Raw genomic sequence first — 25,028 nt, 5'->3', positions numbered from 1 at the left:
GCACTATTTATATTATATGAAAATTTAATATAGATTGCAATATTTGAGTTTATCATCCCGTGTTTTAAAATTTACACTTTTATCATTAGAAGATTTTCTCAAAATTTTACTTTACCTTCTTATTTCATATATAATATTTTGGTAAACTAAAAATTAAACTATAAGAGGGGCAAAATAAAGTTTTTTTGAATTATAAACGGACAAAGTGAGAATGAGTTAAACTATCAGACACAACTTAAAATTTATTTGTTTTTTATTTGAAATGAATAAATTTTTTTCTTAAAAAAAGGTTTATTAACAAGAAGGAAAGATATCTCGCGAAAAGAAAAAAATCTAAAAAAATATTTTCAGAACTTCCAACTATAATTAATTAATTTACGAATAATTCACGAATTTTCAGAACTTCCAACGATAGATCAGTAATCGGGTGGTTCTTTACAATTCAGGTACGATTTGAGTTTTCATTCTTCAAAGCAAAAGTTGGAAGCTTTTAGTCCATCTGATGGATACATTTTTATACACAAATGGCTCGAGTGCTTAAATTGAATGTATGTGTCCATTCTCTGTTAAGCCCAAACATAGAAGACCCAAACATAGAGCTAAATAATCTTAATTAACTTAGGGATCAGGAACTCTTGTATTATACCTAATCAATTTCATGATCTTGTCAACACTTGCAAAAGGAAAATTTGTTGTGGTCTTTCATGGATCATTGACTTAGTGGGGTTTCTACTTAATTTTTGAAACCTAACTTTTTAGTATTAGAAATGTAGCAATTTTTCACTATAAAATGAGAAGATCTGGAGAATAAGAGTTTGAAGATGTCTAACTTTAGAATCCTTCTCTTTCTCTTAACTCCGGATTTCCATGTTAGTCCTAGTTAAGTTGTTGTTACTTGTTGTTACATTCATTAATTTGCTTATTGTTGTATGAAGAGTGAAGACTCAGAACCGATGAAGTGGGATTTATTACTTACGAGTTAGGTTATGTTTGATGCATGATTGATGGGTAATTTTAATATTCTTTCGATGTAATTTTATTCTTTCGAGAATCCATGTTAGGCGGTCATGTGTTAGAGCTTGAAATATTTGAGTCGTTAATTTTTTTGTGCAGAAAAATGGTTCGAAAGAAAGATAGGTTTTGGATTCACGCGGAAGAATTGAATGAAAAATTTAAGTGCAAATATTGTTCTAAAGTGTACTCGGGTGGTGTCGCAAGACTCAAACCCCCCTAGAACTTTCTGTGCTTGTATGCTTTATGTTTATTCAAGCTTTTATGTATGCTTATATGCGGAATTATGAACTTTATATATCTTTTATTTGTTTACTGTTTAGACTTTAGATATGCTAGTATGCACTATGCAAAGTGCAAGTTTTAACTTATATTTAGTTTCCAACTATGCTTGTATGTGAACCTTCTATCTTTTATTTGTTTACTGTTTGGATTTTAGATATGCTAGTATGCACTATGCGAAGTGCAAGTTTTACCTTGTATCAGTTTCCAACTATGCTTGTATGTGAACCTTCTATGTTTTATATTTATATATGGACTATCTTGATCTCGTATTTGCTTATTTATTTATTTGTTTTGGGGCATAATATTGTTAGAAAATAACCGGCACATTAGAAAAAACGCAGCGGAAAATAATTTTGCACTTTTAAAATTTTTCGAAAGCTAAATACATATCACATATGAAAACCGAAAACCAATAAATCAAACCGTTGCCGGCGGATCATTCTCATGTTACTATGCAAAAATTAATCTAAACAAAAACTCTTTATGTTTAGAAATCTTACCATGGACCAGTTAAGGTCTCTTGATCTACTGTACGGTTGAAAGTGAATATGACGAATAGAGATTCCGATTAGCCACGCACATGCCCGGCCTCTACGCGTATCCACACGGAATTGGCGCATACCCGATCGATCTTCGTCTCACGAACCGGATGAGTCACGGACCATCTGGACGGTGCTAGCAATCACTTCATGATCTTTCAGTCGATGAAGAATAGAGAAGTTGATCGGAAAGAAACACGCGCGCATAAGAGAGATCGGAGAGAGATTGATTTCTATATGTATATAGATCAATAGCTATCATGGATCCAATTAATTAAGGTGCATGACCACCTTAATTAATTTAGAATTCCATTCTATACAGCACAGGGTGCCGTACGGCTCCATCTTTTATTATTATTATTATTATGTATTCACACATACATATTTATCTATATATCTATATTTCATAAAATCTTATCTAGTAAGATTTTCTCTCTCTCCAATTTAACAATTAAATATTCATGCTTATCCAAGTAAATCAAATCTAGTAAAAATCTTACCTTATAAGATATTATGAATATTAATTATTCTCTAATCCAATTAGAAATAAATATTAATCTCTCCAATATTTAATTAGATCTTATCTTATTTTAATCTTATCCAATAAGATTACTTACTAATATTTAAATCTCATTTAAATAGCTTTTATGATTAAATATTATCTACTAATCTAATTAGAGATAAATATTAATCGCACTAATATTTAATTAGATCTTATATAATTTTGATCTTATCCAATAAGATTACTTACTAATATTTAAATCTCATTTAAATAGCTTTTATGATTAAATATTATCTACTAATCTAATTAGAGATAAATATTAATCGCACTAATATTTAATTAGATCTTATATAATTTTGATCTTATCCAATAAGATTACTTACTAATATTTAAATCTCATTTAAATAGCTTTTATGATTAAATATTATCTACTAATCTAATTAGAGATAAATATTAATCGCACTAATATTTAATTAGATCTTATATAATTTTGATCTTATCCAATAAGATTACTTACTAATATTTAAATCTCATTTAAATAGCTTTTATGATTAAATATTATCTACTAATCTAATTAGAGATAAATATTAATCGCACTAATATTTAATTAGATCTTATATAATTTTGATCTTATCCAATAAGATTACTTACTAATATTTAAATCTCATTTAAATACCTTTTATGATTAAATATTATCCCTAATCTAATCAGAGATAAATTTAAATCTCGCGCATAATTCTCAAACTGATTCTGAGATCCTAATCTAATTAGGACTATCAGTTATAACCGAATCGAATAATTAAATCTAATTTAATTAAACAGCTTTTCATCGCTTACACTAAACTCTTTAGTGAATAACTCTCATCCAAACAATTAGGTGCACACAATTCCTAATGTGTGTGACCGCATAGGTTCATTACCATTCGGCAGTGGAACTCAACATCAAATTCTTTGATATTTAATTAGAACTCTTCTAATCGATAAATAAGAACAATTCAATTCGAATTATTCATATTCTCTCACCGTCCGTGAGTGACACCTAGCAGTATATCACGGCAATCCAGAATGGTGATGAAGAATGAACCTTTCCGCTTACAGTTACCATATGATTAATTCCTTCCAACATGCAATGTCCCAATCGAACTAAGGTTATGGTTACTCGCCAAACCTTATCATTCGACCATATGACTAGACTATCTGAAATCAACTCAATATGGCAACACAGTTGGAAACTCTTTCCATATACCATGTACCCTGGCCAGGGGTTTTCCGAGTCGAGTTTGATAGACTGCATAGGACATTCTCCCTCGTCATTGAGAGTGTTGGATTCCTTATTGCGCATTCACATGCCTCATCGCATAAATCACTACAGCCAATCAGTACCGAACATAGACCCGTGTCTAGAGTCTAAGTATTAGTACTGTCAAACGGTAGCAATCTATACGTGAAGCAACTATGATGCCTCAGGTCCAAGGAGTACTTCACACAACTGTAGCAATGAACTTGTCACTGGCGAGCATAGAACCATATGACTGTTCAACTAAATAGTCACGCTCAGTGTACTTGTTCTCTAACAAGCACCTGTATGCTTGTTCTAGTGTCCCTACACTAGTGACTTGAGATCCGTCACCTCAATTAGAAACATAGCATACACCGGCCTATCCGGAATATCACCGTCCCTGTAATATTCCTCTGGCTAGGAGCATTTAAAGAGTCTCGTACAGAAAAATACATACCTCAAATTCCTAACTCTTAGAAATATGTTTTTTCAAACAAAGACTCTATGGACGATTCATGTCAATATTGAACTGCTATACAATAGACATGAATAGAATATCTGCCCTCCTATTATGAATTATAAATAATTAATACATAAATACCCTTAAGCTAGTGTCACCAGATTGGCTTTTGGGCATATAACTAACAAATATAGTTTGCAATTTTGTTTTTACGTAATTAGCTTAATTTTGTAGCTTTTTATTCTTATATTCTTAAGAATTATGAGTATTTATGCTAATATCATAAATCTTGAGAGAAAAAAAAAATAATTTAATAGCCGAATTTTTTATTTCGAATTTTTAATTGGTGAACGTATAATATCCGTATAAATCACGTATCCGACTAATTTGCGAATCTATTTTTTAGCCCCTTTTTTCAACGAATTTAAAAATTAAAAGATGAATTTTATCCGAATTATATCCGTACCGAACTTTTGCCGAATCTGAATTAACTAACTATGTTTCCAACTATCCAGTAACCCTCATCAATAAACCCTCCTTCCGCCCTCCCCTTTGTTTTTTAATATTCATTCTCTCTTCCTCTCTCTCTTTCTCTCTCTCTCTCTTCTTTGCTCATGATCAGGTAAACTCCTCATCTCTCCCACTCTCTCTTCCTCTCCCCCGCGCTCTCTCTCTCTCTCTCTCTCTCTCTCTCTCTGTAGCAGATCTAGGGTTAAGATCATAATTTCCCATTTGCTTAGACATGGGGTTAAAGACGCACATTAGGGCTAGGGCGCAGAAAAGCGGTGCCCGCGAGGAGGGAAAATAGGAAGGTGAAGAAGGAGAAGAAATCGGAATGCATGGTACTTTTTAGGACAAATTTGGGTGCATGAATATCTTGTTCGATAGTTTTTTTTTTTTTTTTTTTTAGGCCTTATTTGGATGTATCAACGTCTTAATTCAGTGTATCCCTTTGTTGATCAGTAGTGTGACAATGTGATAAATTGTCTTTTTTTAAATTTTTGGTATTATATAAATTACCTTGTTTAGATTTCAATTTATGATCGCCATAATGACTGTTGCTATATCTATAAGAAAATCTTGATGATTGATCCTTTTTCAGCATTTGGTTTGGGAATTTAGTAGCATGTAGAAATGGTTATTCTCATAATAAGCTGTTTGCAATTTTTTTGTCCCTAAAACAGGCTCTATCCATCTGTGTCAAAAAATAATGCACTTGGTGGATATAGTTCCTGCAGCCACCAACACTGTAAACACAAAATTCATTCTACTCGACAACGGCAGAATAGTCGAAGATGGTAAAGAAACCACATGCTTGGCTCTGGTTGCCGACGAGACGGCCTCGGTTCACTTCCAGATGTGGGGGAGCGAGTGCGGGGCATTTGAACCAGGCGACATCATCCGTCTGAGCGACGGCATTTTCTCGTACCACAAGAACAACCTGGTTTTGAGGGCTGGCAAGAGAGGGAAGGCCGAGAAGGTGGGTGAGTTCGCGATGTTGTTTGTCGAGACGCCCAACATGAGCGAGATCCGGTGGAGCCGTGATCCCAATAACCCCAAGAAGTTTGTGCAGGAGTCAGTTATCTCACCTTACTCCCAAATCTTTAAGCCTTTACATTAGTTTCTTGAGCAAGTTGATAATTTTGAGGTTAATAGGATATATATCTTCTCTTTGTAAACTGATGAGTCACTAGTTTTCGTCATTAGTTTCGGTTATTCACTTTTGTGATCATGTCGGGTGGAAAATGCTCACAATTCTTTGTAGTCATGTACCTGATTTTATGCTGAGAGATAATGCTCATAATTTTGGGGTGACCATTTTTTGTTTATCCGGGGGATCCATGCACCTGGGGGAACTTTATGTAAATTCTCTCCCCCTCTCTATGTGTGTATGTTGTGTTCTTTCATCAATTCTATAACTAGTATTGATTGGTATTGGGTGTGTAGAAATGATGTGCTTCCTCTTCTGCATCTTGCATTTGATTGCAATCTATTTAAAAGAATGTACTCATCTGTGATAGTTTACTTACCCTGTTTATTACTCTGCTCGATTTTGATTTCAGAGACTAAAAAAAAATCCTCTATTAATTTAATGAACATTTTTTGCCCCCCTCAAAACAATTAACTTCCTTTAGTTCTACTGTGAAAAGAGTAGTCTCTGTTGGTGATGATTATATTAATTATTTTGGATGCTATAATTTTCATAAGAGTTACTTTGGATACTGTGAACTTCCATTTCTGACTAGTTGGTGATGATTATCATACAAATCATTCCCTTGGTTTCATTCTTAGCAATCTAATATTTTTGTCACCACCAGTAATGTATATTCTACTTCTAAGTTTCCAAAGTTTCTATATCTGATTGTCTTATTCAACTAATATTATCACTTTAAACTCACAATTCTCATATTGTGTCCTTAAATTGGCCAAAAAGATTGACTTTCAAATACCATGATAAGTATTTTTTGTGTTAATCTGTATTGGTTAAAATGTGTAGAGAGCTACTAAACTTTTTTTTTTCCTATTAAAATCTATTTAACTTTTTGTCTTGGCAATTTAATGAAGTTATGATTCCATCGGAATATTACAAATCGTAAACCAAACAGGCCTTAATGTTTTTTTTGTTTCGGCAATTGAATCAAATTACTTAGACATTTTACTAAATCCTGTCATCATTTCATCAAATTTGATCTCTCTAACTACTTACCAAATAGAATTACAACAAGAAATGACCACTATATAAGAGAGCTATCAAGTTTTACAAAATTGTCAATTTAATTAACAAAAAAAACTCAAATAGAAATTAAAAGATATAAAGTTGAGGAGGTGTATATAAAAATATTATTGTAAAAGCATGAGGGGCCAATGTTTGATTTGAGATTTCATCACTGTTAAAAATCTTTTAACATGTTATTTTTTGATTTGACCTAAATGCTATTTTGATGGAAGCTGACTTTTAAAATTAAAAGCTAATTCTACATAAAATAGTTTAGTTTTATTGGTACCAAAGAATAAGAGCTATTATATATATATATATATATATATATAGTTACGAAAGAATTGAGCTTCTATACTTTTAAAATTATCAAGTTATTGGTACTTGTAGGTTTTCGGCTTTTAAATTAAGGAATATGTGGTTAGAATGATAGTTGTCCTGTAGGATTGAGTAAGTGGTTGATTGAATAGTATGATTTAATGAATGAATATGGTTAAAAAAATAGATTTAACAGTGAAAAATTTACGAGCACCATGGTTGCGTTTGGTTCCGATATAGATAAGTATTCTAGGGGTTAGATAAAAGTTAAGGTATCAGTAGAAATTAGATCAATTTTGTATTTGGATGAAAGTTAGGTTGTTTCTGAGAATAAGATAATAGTGTTTAGATGGTTAGATTGAAACAAGAGAAATAAAAGTTATAAATTTAAATTAAAAATAGTTTATCTAATTATTTAACATCAAAATATTAATTAAAAATAATTCAATAAATTAATNTTAATAATTTCATAAATATATATTAGTTAATTAATAAGTTAATTAAGACATTAATTAATTAGTTAATTATAGAAATAGCTTAACTTTTTAATTAGTTAGTAAATTATTTTATTTAAATAATTAGTCAAAAATTAAATAGACTAATCAAAATATTAGTGGTTGATCAATATAAATATTGGTTATTGAATAAATTGATTAAAATATTAAATTTTAATTACTTAATTAATGATAAGTAATAAATTAATTAATTACTTTACTATTTAAGCAATATGTAATGATTTAAATATATTAATTAGATTAATTAATAATTTAATATGATAACTAAACTTAGATTATATTTTAATTAATTTTGTTCCCACTTGAAAACATGCTTGTTCTGGGGGAGGGTGGAACAGTTGTTCCAAAGTTATACCAACTTATTTTAGAGGTAGGAGAACTACTGTTCTCGGATATCAAAAATACCGTTTAAATAGGAATGAAGGGGGAACATAGGCTTATTCCCCTTTTTGTTCTCCAACCAAACGCTACCCAAGTGTTTGATACTTTTAAAAGCATCATATAGCAAACTCTAGTTATTATAACACATTTGACAATAAATTAAATAGTTTCAGATCAAATGACCAACAACATACAAATTCAAAATTTTAATTTTATATTATTCAATTTAATGAAAATGATAAATGGATCGGTTTACATCTTGTAATTAGCATTATTTAACTTCTATTTTTTTGAAAAAAATTTTAGTAATATCAGCTAGTTAATTTAAAAGTCTTACAAAATTTAATAATTCTGTTAGCAATTGATCTTTAATTGATTAGATTTTATTTGCTAAATCCTGATTAAAACCATTAAATTTAACGGAATCACCAATAAATTTGATAAATTTTTAATTTTATTGAAAAAAATATTTAATTTTTAAAAATTTAAAGTTGAAAGTACATCAAAGAAAGTTAATTAAGTGGCTATTTCAAAATCGCCAGCCTGTAGTCTCTGTATACTTTTATCGCTAATGGAGATTATTATTCAAGGACTGATTTTAATTAGTACTAACTCTGAGAGGTAACTTTGCTATTTTAAAAAAAAAATTATTTGATTCTGTTTAACCTAATCGTAAATAAATTAAAAAATTTATTCTGTATGTTTTCAAACACACCAAATAAACACTTTTAAGTTCTAACACTGTGAGTGTTTTTGGGGCTCCCAAATGCAGTTCCATACATTACCTTCAACCTCCATAATTAACCATAATTAATTTTCTAATAAGAGAACAAATTATCTTGTAAGTAAAATGTCACACCCCAATAATTTCATATTGGATAGAAATGAGGATGTGATTGGGTATATAAGAGACTTAGACACTAGTAATAATAACTGGGCTTAATCATTTTGGGCCAGTGGTTGGGCCCAATGAATTATTATTGCTAGTGGAGTGTGTCGTTACATGAAATATACTATTTCAACGAACTGTACCCAAAATTGTGCTTAATTAATCTGTAGTGTTAGGTAGGAAAAAAAGAAAATTCTTCCACTCTCCAATCTTAGTGTTAGGTAGGAGCAAAAGAAAATTCTTCCACTATCCAATATTATTCTCGTATTAATATTACTTAATCGTGCTAATTATCAACTGTTGACTGTACATTTCTAGTCTCTGTTAGATAAGTTTGATAACCAATCAAATCAAAGAAAAGATTTTAAAATGAACTTCTACTCCTTGGAAAATCAAAAGAAGAAAACTTTGGGGGCTGCTATGGGAAAATTATTTCATGGACCTGGTCCGCCACGGCGGTATAGACCAGCTAAGAGTTATGGGCTATAAAATAATATATCCGAAAAGTTATATTTTAAGAATAATGCTATGTTTACAAACTGTTGTATTAAAGAGTAATGCTCTGCTTACAAACTAATGTTGTTCCCTCGATCACATATGTCAGTATAAAATAGCACCTCCGGTGCCGCCGCCTCCTCTTCCTCCTCCGGTGCCGCCGCCTCCTGTTCCTCCTCCGCTGACGCCGACGCCTCTTCCTTCTCCGCTTCCGCGGCCGGCATTTCCTCCTCCGCTTCCCCCGCCTCCTCTTACTCCTCCGGTTCCGCCGTCTACTCCGACGCTTCCTCCGTCGGCGCTTCCATGTCCACCACCGCCGCCGTGGCTGAAGCCGTCGACGTCGCCTCCGCCACCTGTTATTTTGCTGAGCGCATTGATTTTCACATTCAACTATAATGTAGCTATGAAAACCTTATCACGTTATATAACGATAAGCACATTATATTGGGAGAAACAACGTGATGTAATATAAGAAACATGTCCTGTAACTTTTTTTCCTCTTCAGAGCGGGCTTTTCTGCGAACCACGCAGACAGCTGCCGCTGTTTTCTCAGATGTGTTTGAAGCTTCAGAAAGTACGTTTTTGTGTCGTAATGTCTCCACACACTTATAAAGTTGCTACGTAAAGTAATTACGCTATGTGGAATATTATCACATTCAGGAAGGACGTTACCACATTCTTAAAAGACGTTACCACATTAATGCTAGAGTAAGAAAGTAACAAACCATTGTCGTGGGTTATTAGCAGCTGTAGGGGGGGAGTAGCCTACTATGTAGTTCTAATTTTTTCCCTTTTTGTGATTTTAACTTCCAGTGTTCTAGGAGTGGCGGGGACCTTAATTTCATGATGCCGTTCCCACTCAATGGCTTCCTCCTAGTCCTCGCTTAACTTTTTAAGGACTGTTCGTGGTGGGGGAGGCGTAATCATGACGGAAGCTTTCTATAACTGTAGCCCTCCTTCCTGAACCAACTGGATTGTTCAGTGTACCGGAAGCAGTCGAGGCTACAATAATTGCGGATGGTCTTAAATGAGTTCCTCCGCCTTCCCCTGTTCACGTATATGTGCTGCAGTAAGGAAATAGTCTGGGATCCCTGACGTTACTCGGGGCTCTACAAAAACCAGCTGTAGTGGCTCCTCTCCTAGTTACTCCGCTTTATGACCAAGTAGGGCGAGAAGCTGAAGCTTGTGACCGTAAACGACCGACAACTAGAGGTTCCGCCCTTCATGGAGGTGAATAGTAGGTAATTTTTGGGATTTATGTTGCGCCCCAAACTTTTTCGTCATTCACAATGGATTACGTATCTTTAACATGGTCGTAATGGGCTAATATAAAAATTAATCACGTTACAAAGGAATACGTCACATTTAAGTATCCTTTAATAAATGTTCTTGTAAAAAAACTAAACAAACCCGCGGCGCCATGGGCAGGGCAACTGACCCTCTACTAGTTAGACCTTCTATAGGGGTACGTTCTAGTCAGTTTACTGACGCGTTAGAAGGACAATCGTATGCTCCTTATGAATGTCTTCCCCTCCTTAAACCTGAAGACGGTCTTCCTATACTGCTCCTCTGCGCCGCTCTATCGTCGTCTTAAGAACGCAGAAAAACTGTGCATTATTAAGCTGCGACCAAGCTCAATGTTAAGAAAGTATACATGCTAGTAAAAAAAGTGTCATACTGCTTAACCACATGTATAACATTAAGAGTAATGGAAACAATATTTATATACCCATCCTTAAATGAACATTACAAACAGCAATGTGATAAATCATCTTACAATTTGATAATAGGCAGGTACGAAGTTCCACAAAGGTGACCACGCTTGATAACAACGTGCGAATCTATCGTCAATGTACTATAGTCGAACGTAAAGAGAAGAGCAACGTGATAATAGAGTCTGAACAAACCAAAGTGTATAAAGCCTTTTCATTATGGGCTTGTCGTTTGTAGCCCCGACCGCTTATGATTTGTTTTACGTTTTTTTCACGTTATGATTTCTCTATAATGTCATTGCAAGCAGTATTGCCACGTTGCTATCCGACATTATTATCACGTTGCGGTCCTTTGTTTTACCTTATTTTGAAAGTATTAGCGTTATATAATGTCATTGTAAGCCGTTACTATCCGACATTATTATCACGTTGCGGTCCCTTGTTTTACGTTTTTTTTCACGTTATGACCGCTATATAATCTCATTGTAAGCGGTATTGTCACGTTGCGGAAATGCGCGTAACTTTGACTTCTTCGGTATAAATTTGTTGAGCGAAAATGAAAAGGGCTCCGTTGAAGCTATATTGGCGGCCACAGAGGATAGGACTGTCTTATCTGGGATACTGCATCTGCAATGCGATGCATGAAAATCTTCGTAATTTACGAGCGACGCCAGCCTCGCGTATAGGTGCGATAAGCGGTCTTGCACACAAACGACAAGGTACTTGGGTAACGTGATAATCATAATGTATCAACGTGTAAATACTTGGATCAACATGATAAAATGGCCTGCAACGTGATAATGTACTGAACGCTTGGGTAAAGAAAAGAAGAAAGACTATAGTAACTTGATAATACAGCTGGTGTAACGTGGTAACGTTAGTAGCAACACCAGAAAGTGGGATGTAACGTGATTATTAGCGGCACGCGCACCGTGGGAATTAGGGGAGCGAAAACTTACGATCACCTTCCGTGCTACTCACTGCACATTCCATATAAGCCAATTCACTCCTTCTCTACGTGACCGCCCAAACAGTCGGGTGCTAAGCAAAAAAATTTATAGCCAAGAAGTCTACGAAGAGGGAAATGCCTTTGTGTTGGAAACCACTTCCTCCACTTAGCTGTTGCCGCAAGGGACGTTCTCCTTTGCGTCGCGGCTTCATGCTCTACCTCGGAGGAGGATGTGACGGCGCCGAGAAGGAGGACGGCCCTTGCGGCAAGGAGCGGAAGCGTAGGAACTGGTTATCAATGATCCGATGTCAAGTAGGTACTGCAATTCCGTTGCTGCCATCTATCGACTTCGTCTCAAGCGCCTCATCCGCCGAGCGACGCTTCCCTCGGCTTCGTCTCAAGCACCTCATCCGCCGAGCGAGGCTTCTCATGATAGGTCGTTACTCCGCAATTCTAACTAAGCACGATAGACCTCACGCAATAAACGGTGCTCGGGTAACCGGGAGGAGAGTATGTCCAAGAATTTAAGAATGTCTAGAAATAACAATAACTACCTAAGAATACAATACGACTAACTTGACAGATAAAGTACCATCTCGCCTCGAGGTTTCCCGAATTCTGTTTATTTCGTGAGGTCTATCACGTTTAGTTAGAATTCCGGAGCAACGACCTAGATGTGAAGGCTTGCTGGGAGGAGGATGAGCGTCAGAGGAAGCCGTCAGAGGAAGAGCGTCAGAGGAGGAGGAGCGTCAGAGGAGGAGCGCCAGAAGAGGAGCGTCAGAGGAGGAGCGCCAGAAGAGGAGCGTCAGAAGATGAACGTTAGAGGAGGAGCGTCAGAGGACGCCTTCAGAGGGGACCGGATATGTACAATAGAATCCGATACACGCGCACCTTAACGTCTGTTCGAAGCTACTAATCTATAAAGACATTGTATTAAAAATAATACGAGTTAAACAATAACAACTTCATTATCTTAAAAAGTAACATCCGTTTAGGAAAAACATAACACATTTAAACATATTTTAGCACATGAGCCTAAATTCCTTCTTTTATATTAAGAACAAGTGTTTAATTACATGACGAATCCTTAAACAACGTTATAAATGGTCAATGTTATAAAAAGTATTTTACAACGTGACAAATGTAGTATCTTATTATATTTAAAGCTGGAAAAACGTGATAAAACAAGTACAATTGCGGTTTAGAAACTTTTAAAGCATGATCCATAGTAGACAATGTGCGAAATCGTCTCTAAGAATTTGAGAAAACTAGACACAATGTTATGAATTTTGGAAGAAATTTAATTTAAAAGTAAAGTGGCTGGACCGCAACGTGATAATAATATGGAACATAGTTGGAGAGGTTGCTTGGGAATATTCGAATTATGCTCAGAAAAGTTTTATAACGTGACCAAATGTTGGAATAACGTGAAAGCAACGTGTACGAAAATTTAGCTAACGTGATAATAAATATGGAATAACGTGAGAATGTTCGTAGAAACGTGAGAAAATTTTTATAACAAGACAAAAAGTGAGACAGAACGTGATAATAACCGCAAGTAGACACTTGGATAAGTACGCAATATTCTTGCGACTAGAAAGCATTCTTGTCAAACGTGTTAGCAAATCGGCGATACAGTGCGGAGAGCTTTTCGCAGGACGCGGCCGCTGGAAGGTCGGGGCGGCGGCTCGAAGGACCGGACGGCTGAGAATACAGCGTGTAGCGGCTGGAAGCTTGGGGCGTCGGTTGCAGGACGCGGCGGCTGCGAAGCAGAAGTAAACCTCCCCATCGGCAATTAAACGTCATGATACAACTCTAATATAATTCCTTATCTTTTTCATTTTAAAACTGACTAAAACCTCTCCAACGTGACCACGCTGGATCGCTACGTGACAATATTACCGTCAACGTGGTAAAAAAGCCTGCAAAGTGAAACGCAACGTGATAATAGGGACGAGCCCGGCACGTATAAAAGAGTAAATAGCACTCAATAACATAATTTCTTAATTTCGGTTTGTCCTTTGTCGCCCCGGCCGCTTATCGCCCCCGCCTACAACAGGCCCAAGGCTCTTTACTGACTCTAACTTGCCCAGTAAATTACGCGCGGTCTTGCATGCCGTCCCATCATATGCATACAGTTCTTTATGCGCCCTCCGATAACATATCCTCCTCGTAAAACCAGTCCGCCGCCTTTTTCGCCTGGCTTAGACGTTTTTCCTTTTTCCACCGGGCCAAAACGTTTTGGGGTTTTATTCACCTAAAAAATACGTTTAACCGGAAAAAATAAATATAAGTCGTAATTTAACGTAATCAACTTTTCACCATAATCCTGTTGACTGACAGGGATCTCGTTCATCGTTTCCCGACCCACCAACCATGAACTCTGGGTTCAAGCTTAGAATCAACTAAGTGTAAAGATTGATTCAAATAAAAATTTACTTTATTTGCTTCGCCTATCGTACGATGGATAGAGAGTTTTTTTTTTCTTTTCACCATAATCCTGGGAAAAAAACTAAAAAAAAAAAAGGTAACTCATAAGTGTTGATCAATTCAATTGTAAAACAATATATATTACTAGATAATCGATGATCATTGATTACAAGATCAAAATAAACGATTCTTCACTAACTTTAACGATTTAAATAATTTTATATAAGTACTTAAACTATCAAAGAGATTAAATCAACTATTCTTTAATTTTCAACTTGTTCGTAGGGAGGTTTTTTTTTTTTTTTTCTTTTCTTTAACATCGNTAGTATACGTATGTCAAGAAATACGCAGGAGGCTATTGTATAGGAGGGGCATTTTGGTCAGGCGGCGGAAAAAGCGGACCGAATCTGCAAAAAGGAAAAAGGTGGCCCGGTTTTGCAAAACCCCAAAATAAGTGGATTTTTTATGCAAATTGGCCAATAAAAAATATGCTTTCTTACGAATTAATACATACTATATTTAATGTTGTTTCTTTTTTTGTTACGTGGTACAGATACGAACTCGAAAAAAAAAAAAAAAAAAAGAAAAAAAAAAAGAAAAAAAAAAACATCTCAAATCGTATGTGTAATGTGCATGTAGGGCTGAAAATTTTTTCATTGGCTAAAGTGATGTAAGATTCAGCAGTTCCTTAAATCTTACAGCAATTCCTTAAATCACATGAGTGAATTTAATTGTGCATGGACATGTTAGAATTGGGGCTGCTGCAGGTGGTGTATGGCTGATGTGGCGGACCCAGTCCAAACGAATTTTCATTCGCTGCAAGGGAAGGTTCCGTGGGCAATTCAATTTTGCGGACCCTGACATAATTTGGTATTTATTACTCGATCACGACAAAGTTCCACGCAAGTTCATTCAATAAATATATTAAGCTCGATCGATCAGTTTGTTACTATATAAAAGACCCATCACCTCGTCCTATGCTAAGCAATTAAGCAGCTGCAGGAAATTAATTAATTAAGATGGCCTCCGCCGAAGTAGAGGGTGACAAATATCGCTCCTTCATTTACGGAGAGAGTGAGAAAAACACTGTCTGGAGGGATGGTGCTCCCCCAAACTACGATGTTGTCAACAAGCTCTTCGAAGAAGGTAGAACTCAGGTAATTATACAAAGATTACATGCATATATATGCTTCTAAGTTTAAAATTTCGATTTACTATTCGACGTCACAATTCGTTTTGATTTAAGTTATTTAAGTTATTTGATAGAACAAATATATAGATGGCTAAATTAAAGAACTTCACGCAAATTCAGTGCGTCTTTTTTCGTCTGATTAATTTGCAATTATGTAGGTGACAATATTTGTTTTTTCCTTCGTTTTCAATGTTATCGCGCTTTTAGTTGCTATTATAGATTAATTCGACTTTATAATAATCTTATATAAAACGTTTCTTTCATAATATTTGTGTGCAATTTTTAATTAGGAATGGCCAGTGGGATCTCTCGAAGAGAAAGTACAACGCCTTGTGAAGACCTGGGAGATGGAGATGGTTCACAAGATAAGGCCCCAAGACTGGAAAACTATTAACCCAGACAAATTCCGCTTCAGCGTAAATGGTACGTGCATATAAAGGTGTTTTCGTATGCATAAAGGCGCCCTTTGTATTTTCGAATTCAATCTAATTATATAAGAAGAGCTTTGAATCGATTATCTGTACAGTTACGCATGATAAAATATTCGACTAATAAGTTTTCTATTAAAAAACTAACAACTAATACGGACTTGTATCTGTTTTGGTTAACAAGCGAGACACATTATATTGCTGAATAAAACTCTTGATCATACTCTAAATCTAGATCATATTTAGTTAGCAGTATCAATTGTAGATCCTAAGGCTGAATTGTTAAATTTGACTTCGTAAGCACAAAGAAAGAACTTTGTACCTATTTATGAAAGCATCGTATTTCAACTCTATGCATCTTGATTGTTTTTCTTTTCAGTTGATCGAGATTTTTTATGCATTGTTCAAGTTTAATTTGTTAATTTAAGGAGAAAAGGGAAAACGTAACTCATAGTTTTCTCCTTTTTTTTTTATTACCTAAGAATAAATGGGAGGAAAGAAGCAAATTAAGCAAACCCCTCTGGAATAAATTTAAATGGTAAAAAAAATCATAGCAAGCATAGACAGGGATGAAGCCAGAAATTAAGATTGGGGGGGGGGGGGTCAAGATTTAGATTTAATAGAAAAAAAAATTCGACCTCGGATAATAAGAAAAAAAACTTTGTCAAATTTTACTGATCAGTTATTACTAGCAACAATAACGATAATATACTCAAAGAGGAACAAAACTGTAAAAGTTGAAGGGAAATGACTAAGAAATTCAAAAAAAAAAAAATTAGACGCAAATTTTATTAAAAAAAATTAATTTGGTCCCCTAAAATTAAATTTTATAATATTTTAATTTTTATTATAAAAGACTTTTATGTAATTTTAAAAAATTTAGGGGGCCATGGCCAATGTGGGTCCCTCAATGGCTCCGCCCCTGAGTAGAGATAGTATAATATCAAAAAGCCATCAACATTATTTCTAATTTTTCTAACTTTATATTATGATGATAAAAAGGGAACACCTACTAAGGTAAAACGTAATTGATAGTTAAGATAGTTGGCCTGCATGTTTATATATATATAACAGGTTTGCAACTGCAGGTGCAGAAGAGATAACAGCAAAACAAATAGGAGAGAGGGGAGGGAGCTACAATGTGTTCCTGCAGACAACCTTGCCGCCGGAGCTGCGAGTGTTCGACCCGGCGCAGGAGTCGACCGAGACGTCGCAAGCGACCTTCACGACGGCGTTCCCGCGCGGCTTTGCCGTAGAGATACTGCAGGTCTACAGCGGGCCCCCGAAGATCGTCTACAAGTTCCGGCACTGGGGCTACTTCGAGGGTCCCTTCAAAGGCCATGCTCCCACCGGCGAGCTCGCGCAGCTCATCGGCATGTCCATTTTCACTGTAAGTCGATCTAAAACCTACATGCACTGTAGCTTGTGTTTCAGTTATCTTCCTACATCTAAAATTGCATCAATTTTAATCCTTCATTCTTATCTTTGTCTTAATTAAATACCAATCGCTCGCATTGATTCCACATATCTATCTAAGAAAACGACTTGTGTAATGATTCTAAAATCAGATAGAAAAGATTTTCTAATTTACTAGAATTATTACTACATGAATTTGCTATTTATTGCATAATTTAACCAACTTTTTTCCTGTGAATTAAGTTCTGCATTTGAATTATATGGGCATTGCAAATTTTTAGACCTATCTGAGATATAAATATATGGAAAAAATTAATATAATTTTTTTTCACTGTAAAATAAGAGAAGATTTGGTAAGCTGAAAAGGTGTTAAAAATATTATAATCCTATAATATGTAGGTTTTCTCCGCCTTATAGTATAAGTTTTTGAAGGTATATAAATGATTATTTCATATGGTATGTGAGTAGGGGTGTGTGCCAGTCTGGCACGGCCCACATTATTCGGACGGATTCGTTTCCGGGAGCGGCCCGGCCCGGCCTGTCCTGGTTACTAATCCGGGCCGGGCCGTGCCAACCTGTTTATTTATAGGGGAGGCCCGGCCCGGCCCCCTGGCCCGCCCGGCACGGGCCGGGCCGGGCTTCGTACTGGCCTAGTAATAAGGAATTTCTTCCTAATTGTTCTTTTTGCATTTTTTTTAAAATTTATTTTTTGAAGAAAAAGAGATAAGCAGTTTTTAAATTATAAACTTTTGATTTATAATTTTTAATTTATATAATTATATCTAACTTTTTTAAAATTTTTTAAAATTTTTTATAAATTTTAAAAAATTAAACACTAACAATAAATTTAAATTTTTAATATTGTTAATTAATATTATATAAAATTTAAAGTTTAGATATAATTATATAAATTAAAAATTATAAATCAAAAGTTTATAATTTAAAAACTATTTATCTTTTTTTCTTAAAAATAATTTTTTTAAAAAAATACAAAAAAAGGCCAANAAAAAATTAAACACTAACAATAAATTTAAATTTTTAATATTGTTAATTAATATTATATAAAATTTAAAGCTTAAAGATAAATGAAGGAAGAGTTTTTGTTGTGATGAGTTTGGAGATTTAGAGGAGTATTTATAAATGTAAAAAAAAAATTAATTTTTTAAATAATATATATATTTTTTAATTTTTGACCAAAATGCAGTCTCTAACAATTAAAATTTTAAATGTTAATGAGGGCATTGTTGCCATTTTGACTACAAAAAATATTTTTAAAATATTTTTGACTTTTTGACCATTTTTTTAAAAAAATAAAAATAAAAAAGTATTTTAAAAAAAAGGATGGGACCCAACGCCTTAAATGCCGTTGGGCCCACCCTCCAAGATTAAGCCAGGCAACAGCACCCCACATGTAGGCTACAGGCTACATGTAGTCCCAGGACGCCAGGACGGCAGGCCTAGTAATTTAAAATGCTAGGCGGGGTCGTGCCGTGCCGGACTGCCGGCCGACGAAGGCCCGGTACGGCCCAGGCCAGACGCAGGCCGTACGGTACCGAGCCTGCAGGCCGCAAAATCTGAGCCCGGCACGGATGCTACAGTAATCGTGCCGGGCCAGGCACGGCCTGCAGTCGTGTCGGGCCGGGCGACCCACCCTATATGTGAGTTACAGATCCTAAATTACAACACCCGTTAGGCCTCTAAGCTTCATTTAATTAATTTTTTTTATTTAATATAAGTTTACATCTTGAGCCCATAAAAAATTCACAAATTCAGTGCGACAGGGAGTGTTTTTTTTTTTTTTTGAGAAATAAGTAGCACGTTATCCGCTTCATTCAATGCAAATATGAATTGAGCTACAAGGGTGAGGCATCGAAGGCCTCGAAAGAAACTCGAGACAACACGAAAAAAAAAAAAAAAAAACAAAAACAAAACCTTAGACTCGGTTAGTCGAGAAGGCTAGTTTCCAAGAGTTCGTCGATAATTTGATCTTGGGGACTAACAACACGGGGTTTGGTAGGACGTTACGACGGAGAGTATTGAATACATAAATTATCAAAAACAGTTTTTTAATAGCATAACCTTTTGGATTGGTCATGATCCTTTTAACAAGGGGATTTTTGTAATTAGGCCATAAACTCAATTTTAAGTTTGCTTTCGCTTTATCAAATCTCTCATCAATCGTTATGATGCTCAGATAATTGATTAATGATAGGTTGATGACGAGAATCGGGTGGAGAAAGTGGAATTCTTTTATGAGCGCGGCGACTTCCTTTCAGACTTCCTCAAAGGTGCACCGATTGACACTTCATTGGCTGCTCAGTCGAGCTGCCCTTTCTTGAAGTAGGCCTCGAACGAAGAAGTTTGGAAAGTAAAAAATCAAGCAAATCTGCTAATGAATAATCCTCCACAAAATTACTTGAACTAGTTTCTTTTTTTTGCTTGAATAAGTTGTTCCGAATTAGTTCTCAGCAAAAATATTACTGAAACTTTTGAAGATCAAAATGTTGTACTTTAGTTTATTACCCCATGTACGGTGTTATAAAATAAAATGGACGTGTCCGTATCTATCTGCTTGTTTGCTCACTTGTCCTCACTATATATACATTTAAATAGGCGGAAGTAGAGTGCTTCTGGAAGCACTATCACTCCCAACTAGTTAAGGACCCGCGCTTCGTGGCAGGCAGTAAAATTTACGCTTGCCTCGCTGCAAACAATTCGGCAGAACTCCTTGCACATGCGATCTCGATCAGCACCCAGTCGCTGACCGCCGCTTCCCCACTGCCTTAGTCGCAAGCGCCGCGTCTCGCTTTGCCGGAGAGTGTCCACAGGACCATCGCTCTCTGCATCCAAATTGAGTTTTCCTGAAAAAAATTTCAAAAATCACTTTAAAAAAAAACTACACATCAACATCTACATCTACGTAACTAAGCCTCGATCGCGGTAAAATCCTATCGATTTCATCCTAAAATTTGCTTCTTTCGCTCAACAAAACCTTCAACAATGCACACATATTAAACGAAAATAGATGAATCAATTTTTTTTTTAAAATGAAAAGAAACAGAGAGATCGTACTCTCCACGGGGTCGACAGATGGAATCAGATAGAATTCTACAACACATCAATGAAGGCAAAACAGAACTGAAGCAACATAATATTGTTGTAATATAGTTACAAAAGAAAGGAAAGATGAACTCACTCTCAACAGACCTGAATCGGATAGCAAACATCTCCTCCTTCAATTCCCCGTCGACGAAGTCCGTTGCGTGCCAAACGCACGATTTGTCGTTCCCACCATGCTCCCGCATCTTTGTCGTCGAAACAACTGCAAGCCACACCATCTCGCACATCAGATAACAATTACAAACCCTTCAAATCAAGAAAAACATAGCCCAAAGAAAAAAAAAAAAGAAAAGCAAATGGCGAAAAAAGGGAGGGAAAAAAACTAAAGGAATAATTTGGCTTCTACACAAAGTGACCAAAGGAATCCACAGCAAATATTTGTAGTGGAGTCTACAGAAGCCATATTTGTGACCAGAATCTGCACAACATTGGAAACAAAACTATACATAAGTAAATAAAAAAAAAAAGGAGAGAAAAAAAGAATTATCTCGGAAAATGAAATTAGCCACACAATAGAATAACTCAAGCTATTTTACTTCACTAAAAGCCCATCAGATTAGGTAATCCACTAAAAGAAATAAAGGGATAAAATTTATTACTTAAATAATGAAACATATAGCAGATAAATCATAGCAAAAAGAAGAAAATCTCACACAGAACATGAGGTTCAGGGAAAAAACAAAAAAAAAGGGGGGGTTCGGCAAAAGAGTGAAATCGAATTGAAAAAGGGCGATTGATTCACACAGGTAAGAGGGGGGGAAAAGAGCATTCTAGCAAAGGTTGAAGAAAGCAATATTTGATTCCCATAAAACTAATAGGTACGACGACCTTCTCGAGCTTGACGATGGGGGCAACCTGGGCCCCGGTGTCCTCGTCGTCGCCGGCCCCGGGCTCGTTGGTCTCCTCCTCGTCGCGGCGCTCGACGTCGGCGGTGCTCACCATGGCTACGGTGGTGGCAGAGACGCTCNAAACTAACAGGTACGACGACCTCCTCGAGCTTGACGATGGGGGCAACCTGGGCCTCGGTGTCCTCGTCGTCGCCGGCCCCGGGCTCGTTGGTCTCCTTCTCGTCGCGGCGCTCGACGTCGGCGGTCCTCGCCATGGCTACGGTGGTGGCGGAGACGCGCGCGCGCGCGCGCGCGCGCGAGAGAGAGAGAGAGAGAGAGAGAGAGAGAGAGAAAGAGAGAAAGAGAGCATGGGAGTGAGTGGGGGAGATGAAGGGGCAGAGCTCTCCTATTACGCGGAGAGGAGAGAGAGAGAGGGAGGGCAGCGCATAGGCGGCGGAGACGGCGCGTAGGGGTACGGGAGCAGCGCGTAGGCGTACGGGAGAGAAGGAAAGGGAGAGAGAGAGAGGAGAGGAGAGGAGAAGAGGAGAGAGTGGCGGACAGGAGGGGACCACAAGCTGGAAAAAAAAAAAAGAAAAAAGAAAAAGACAGAAGGTACTTGGGCCTACCTCCGAAATCACGGTAGAGCCGGTTTTCGATTCTCCCTTTAATGTATTTGTATTGATACTTGCCTTTTGTTTCAGTAGATTTTTTATTTTTTATTTTTGAGAGAAAATGATTGTAAACTATTTACTTTATTCATATAGAAATGAACTCAGTTAGAAATATAAAACAATTAAACTTTATAAATGAACTTAAAATCTCGGAGACCAACCACCAAATCTGTAATCAATTACATTATATACCTAAATCTAGTTATTACAGGATTGTGTGGGAGAAAAGAGTCTATTTGATCCTACTATAGTATATATTGCAATTTGACGTCGTTAGAAGTATATAAGCAAAATATTGAAATCCTACCACTAAGTTTCGTTTCGTCAAAATCAGTAGTATCAAATTGAAGTATATATTTTAATTATTTTAAAATTTTCCGAATCTTATTTTTGAATCTTGCTACCAAAAGAGGTTTTTTTTTTTATTATTAAAAGTGTACTGGCGGTTGCTACTACCAGAAGCTGATGAAGAAGTGGGGCCAAGTAGTAACCTAAATTAGATCTACTGCACTAGTTGTGAAGACACAAATGTCTCTGAGTCCATTTTCGATAATTAACCTACAACTATACTTTCGCGTATTTCACATCGATCATTTATTAAGGTGGCGTTTGGCTCGAATATAAAAGGGAGAATAAGGGAGATATCCCCCCCTTTATACCCAAACAAAATTTTATAGACAAGTTGTTCCCACCCATCCGGTACAATTGTTCCCACCCAGGGGTGGAACAACTTGTTCCCACCCAGGGGTGGAACAAAAGGTGGGAATAAGTTGTTTCCACCCCCGGGTAGAGAGAGAGAGAGATTTTTATTTTAAATTTAAAATTTTAAAATTTATTATTTTAAAATTTAAATTTATAATTTAAAATTATAAATTTTAAAGTTTAAAATTTAAATTTAATATTTTTAAATTTTAAATTTAATATTTTTAGTTTTTAAATTTTGAATTTGCTATTTTATATTTTTGAAATTTAAATTTGTCTTAAATTTAAAATTTGATATTTAAAATTAAAATTTTGAAAATTAAAATTTTAAATTTTAATTTCAAATTTTAAAATTTAAAAGTTAAAATTTTCAATTTNAATTCAATTATAGAAATAATATCATTATTTTCTATTTATAACTAACAACTAATCCTCTTATTCCCAATAACCATCCAAACACAATTTTTGTACTTTCAGCTTATACTCACATTTTCATCTAAATAAAAAAATATTTTTATTCTTATAAAAATTTATATTTATATCTATTTCCGGTACGACTAGTTCTTACTCATTTTCGAGCCAAACAAAGCTGAGAGCAGGGGATTGGAGATGATCATAAGACATCACTAGCTTGCCGGATGACTTTGAATATTATTTGATACTGTAAAAATGCAATTTGTCCGTACATCAACTTTATGATCGAGATCTGGCCCGAGAGCGTCCACAATAAAGTGATGGTACTAGACATATACGTCAGGGACTATTAAAGAAAGCTTTTAAAGAAAGCTTTTTGTGTGATCATGAGAAATTAATATAGGAACCGCGCGATGCGACGGATATAATTATATTTGATTAAATTTAATAATATAAAAAATATTTTAAAATTTTTAGAATAAAATTATAATTTAATAAAAAATAACGAAAGATAGAAAAAATTATAGGAGAAAAAAATATGTTACATAGAAATCGGACCCCTTTGTATTCTCATTTAGGGCATTCTCTACTAACACCGATGCTTTCGTGAAATATCATAGCGCCTTCAACCCTCTTTCGGTAAGTCTTATACATTACAAATATAAGTGGTCGATATCGAGGGAGAAAGGTTCGAGGCTAGGGTTAGAGTTCGACTCACTCGACGTTGACGGTGAGAGCGAGGGCGGTGCGCTTGCGGGCTTGAGGGGAGCGGACGTAGTAGGCGAGGTTGTTGTCGAGAACACCATTTGCCGTGCCACAGGCTTCTTGGGCAACGATTCTTAGAAAATAGAAACTAATGAGAGGGAAGTCGAAGTAGCGACATTACAAAGAAGGAATTATGAGATGGGAAGTCGAAGAGACATATGTTATAGAAAAAAAATAATTAGACGGGAAGCCGAAGAGGTAGACGTTACAGGAAAGGAAAGCCGAAGAGACCGCTTAGCCATTTGGTTCAAAAGAGGGGCAAGTGAGGGTGAAAGATAGACTGCCACGGGGCAAGATTAGGGGAAATAATGTTAAGGTATAGATTTGGGCTTTATTTAGACTATTCTACCCGTAGATTTTCAGAGTCAAAAAATCGACTGGGGCATTAAAGATGACGCGACGCCACTACGTGGAGATTGAAAATTTTCACAAAAATCAAAATCTTTTTCTGGTACTAAAAGAGAGATTGCCTACTGTGAAAAAATTTTCTTAAAAAGGGATGGGCAGATAACAGTGAATGCATCATGTGTGGCGCAAATTCGGAAAGCGTAGACCACTTGTTGGTGAGATGTGTGGTCAGCAAGTTTTTTTTATTTTTATTCTTGACGAGTCTTACATCTGCCCCTTTAGTGCGGATGTCATTTCTGTTTAGGATGAGCTGCTTGGCAGGGGGTCGGCGTCTGACACTCTGAAGCCTTAGATACTTGTGGCGGTCCTGTGGTGGACGTTGTGGTGCGAGAGAAATAACGTCATTTTTCGAAACCTTACCTTGAATGCTACCTCTATGGCACATCGTATTAGTGTACCGGCGAAGGAGTGGACCGATTTTTGTAGACGTGGGTGAGGTCATTTATTTTGTTAGACTACGTGTCTACGTGCCCTTTTTAGCTCTTTTCAAATATTTTTAGAGTTCCTCTTTCTTTAATTTTGTCACTCCTTGAGGCCCTACTTGCCTCACCCTTTGTAGCCAAATTTATTTACCTAATGAATGAAACAGGTAGCGTGCTACCTT

At 35.8% G+C, this 25,028-nt stretch overlaps 3 protein-coding genes across 4 annotated transcripts; 2 read left to right on the top strand and 1 right to left on the bottom strand.

The window, feature by feature from the left end:
- Positions 4,611 to 6,029, top strand: LOC109718101 (SOSS complex subunit B homolog). 2 transcript variants are annotated; one of them, XM_020244121.1, is made up of 3 exons: positions 4,620 to 4,698; positions 4,817 to 4,918; positions 5,261 to 6,029. In XM_020244121.1, the coding sequence occupies exons 2-3, from the start codon at positions 4,912 to 4,914 to the stop codon at positions 5,695 to 5,697; spliced, it is 444 nt and encodes a 147-aa protein (XP_020099710.1). In that variant the 5' UTR covers positions 4,620 to 4,698; positions 4,817 to 4,911; the 3' UTR covers positions 5,698 to 6,029. The 2 variants fall into 2 exon arrangements, with proteins under 2 accessions (XP_020099711.1, XP_020099710.1); XM_020244122.1 differs by lacking the exon at positions 4,817 to 4,918 and having other exon boundaries at positions 4,611 to 4,698.
- LOC109718074 (pathogen-related protein-like) lies at positions 15,429 to 20,082 on the top strand. Its single transcript, XM_020244088.1, has 4 exons — positions 15,429 to 15,638; positions 15,964 to 16,096; positions 17,190 to 17,491; positions 19,730 to 20,082. Exons 1-4 carry the CDS (start codon positions 15,501 to 15,503, stop codon positions 19,859 to 19,861), a joined length of 705 nt encoding a protein of 234 aa, XP_020099677.1. The 5' UTR covers positions 15,429 to 15,500; the 3' UTR covers positions 19,862 to 20,082.
- Positions 19,947 to 21,739, bottom strand: LOC109718500 (ran-binding protein 1 homolog b-like). The gene is made up of 3 exons (XM_020244752.1): positions 21,466 to 21,739; positions 20,714 to 20,839; positions 19,947 to 20,378 (listed from the first exon to the last, which is right to left on the bottom strand). Exons 1-3 carry the CDS (start codon positions 21,737 to 21,739, stop codon positions 20,170 to 20,172), a joined length of 609 nt encoding a protein of 202 aa, XP_020100341.1. The 3' UTR covers positions 19,947 to 20,169.

This window comes from Ananas comosus, linkage group 12, assembly GCF_001540865.1.
Source record: "Ananas comosus cultivar F153 linkage group 12, ASM154086v1, whole genome shotgun sequence".
In the NCBI taxonomy this organism is placed as follows: Eukaryota; Viridiplantae; Streptophyta; class Magnoliopsida; order Poales; family Bromeliaceae; genus Ananas; species Ananas comosus.
Note: the sequence above shows the minus strand (reverse complement) of the source record. Positions and strands in the feature narration are given on the sequence as shown.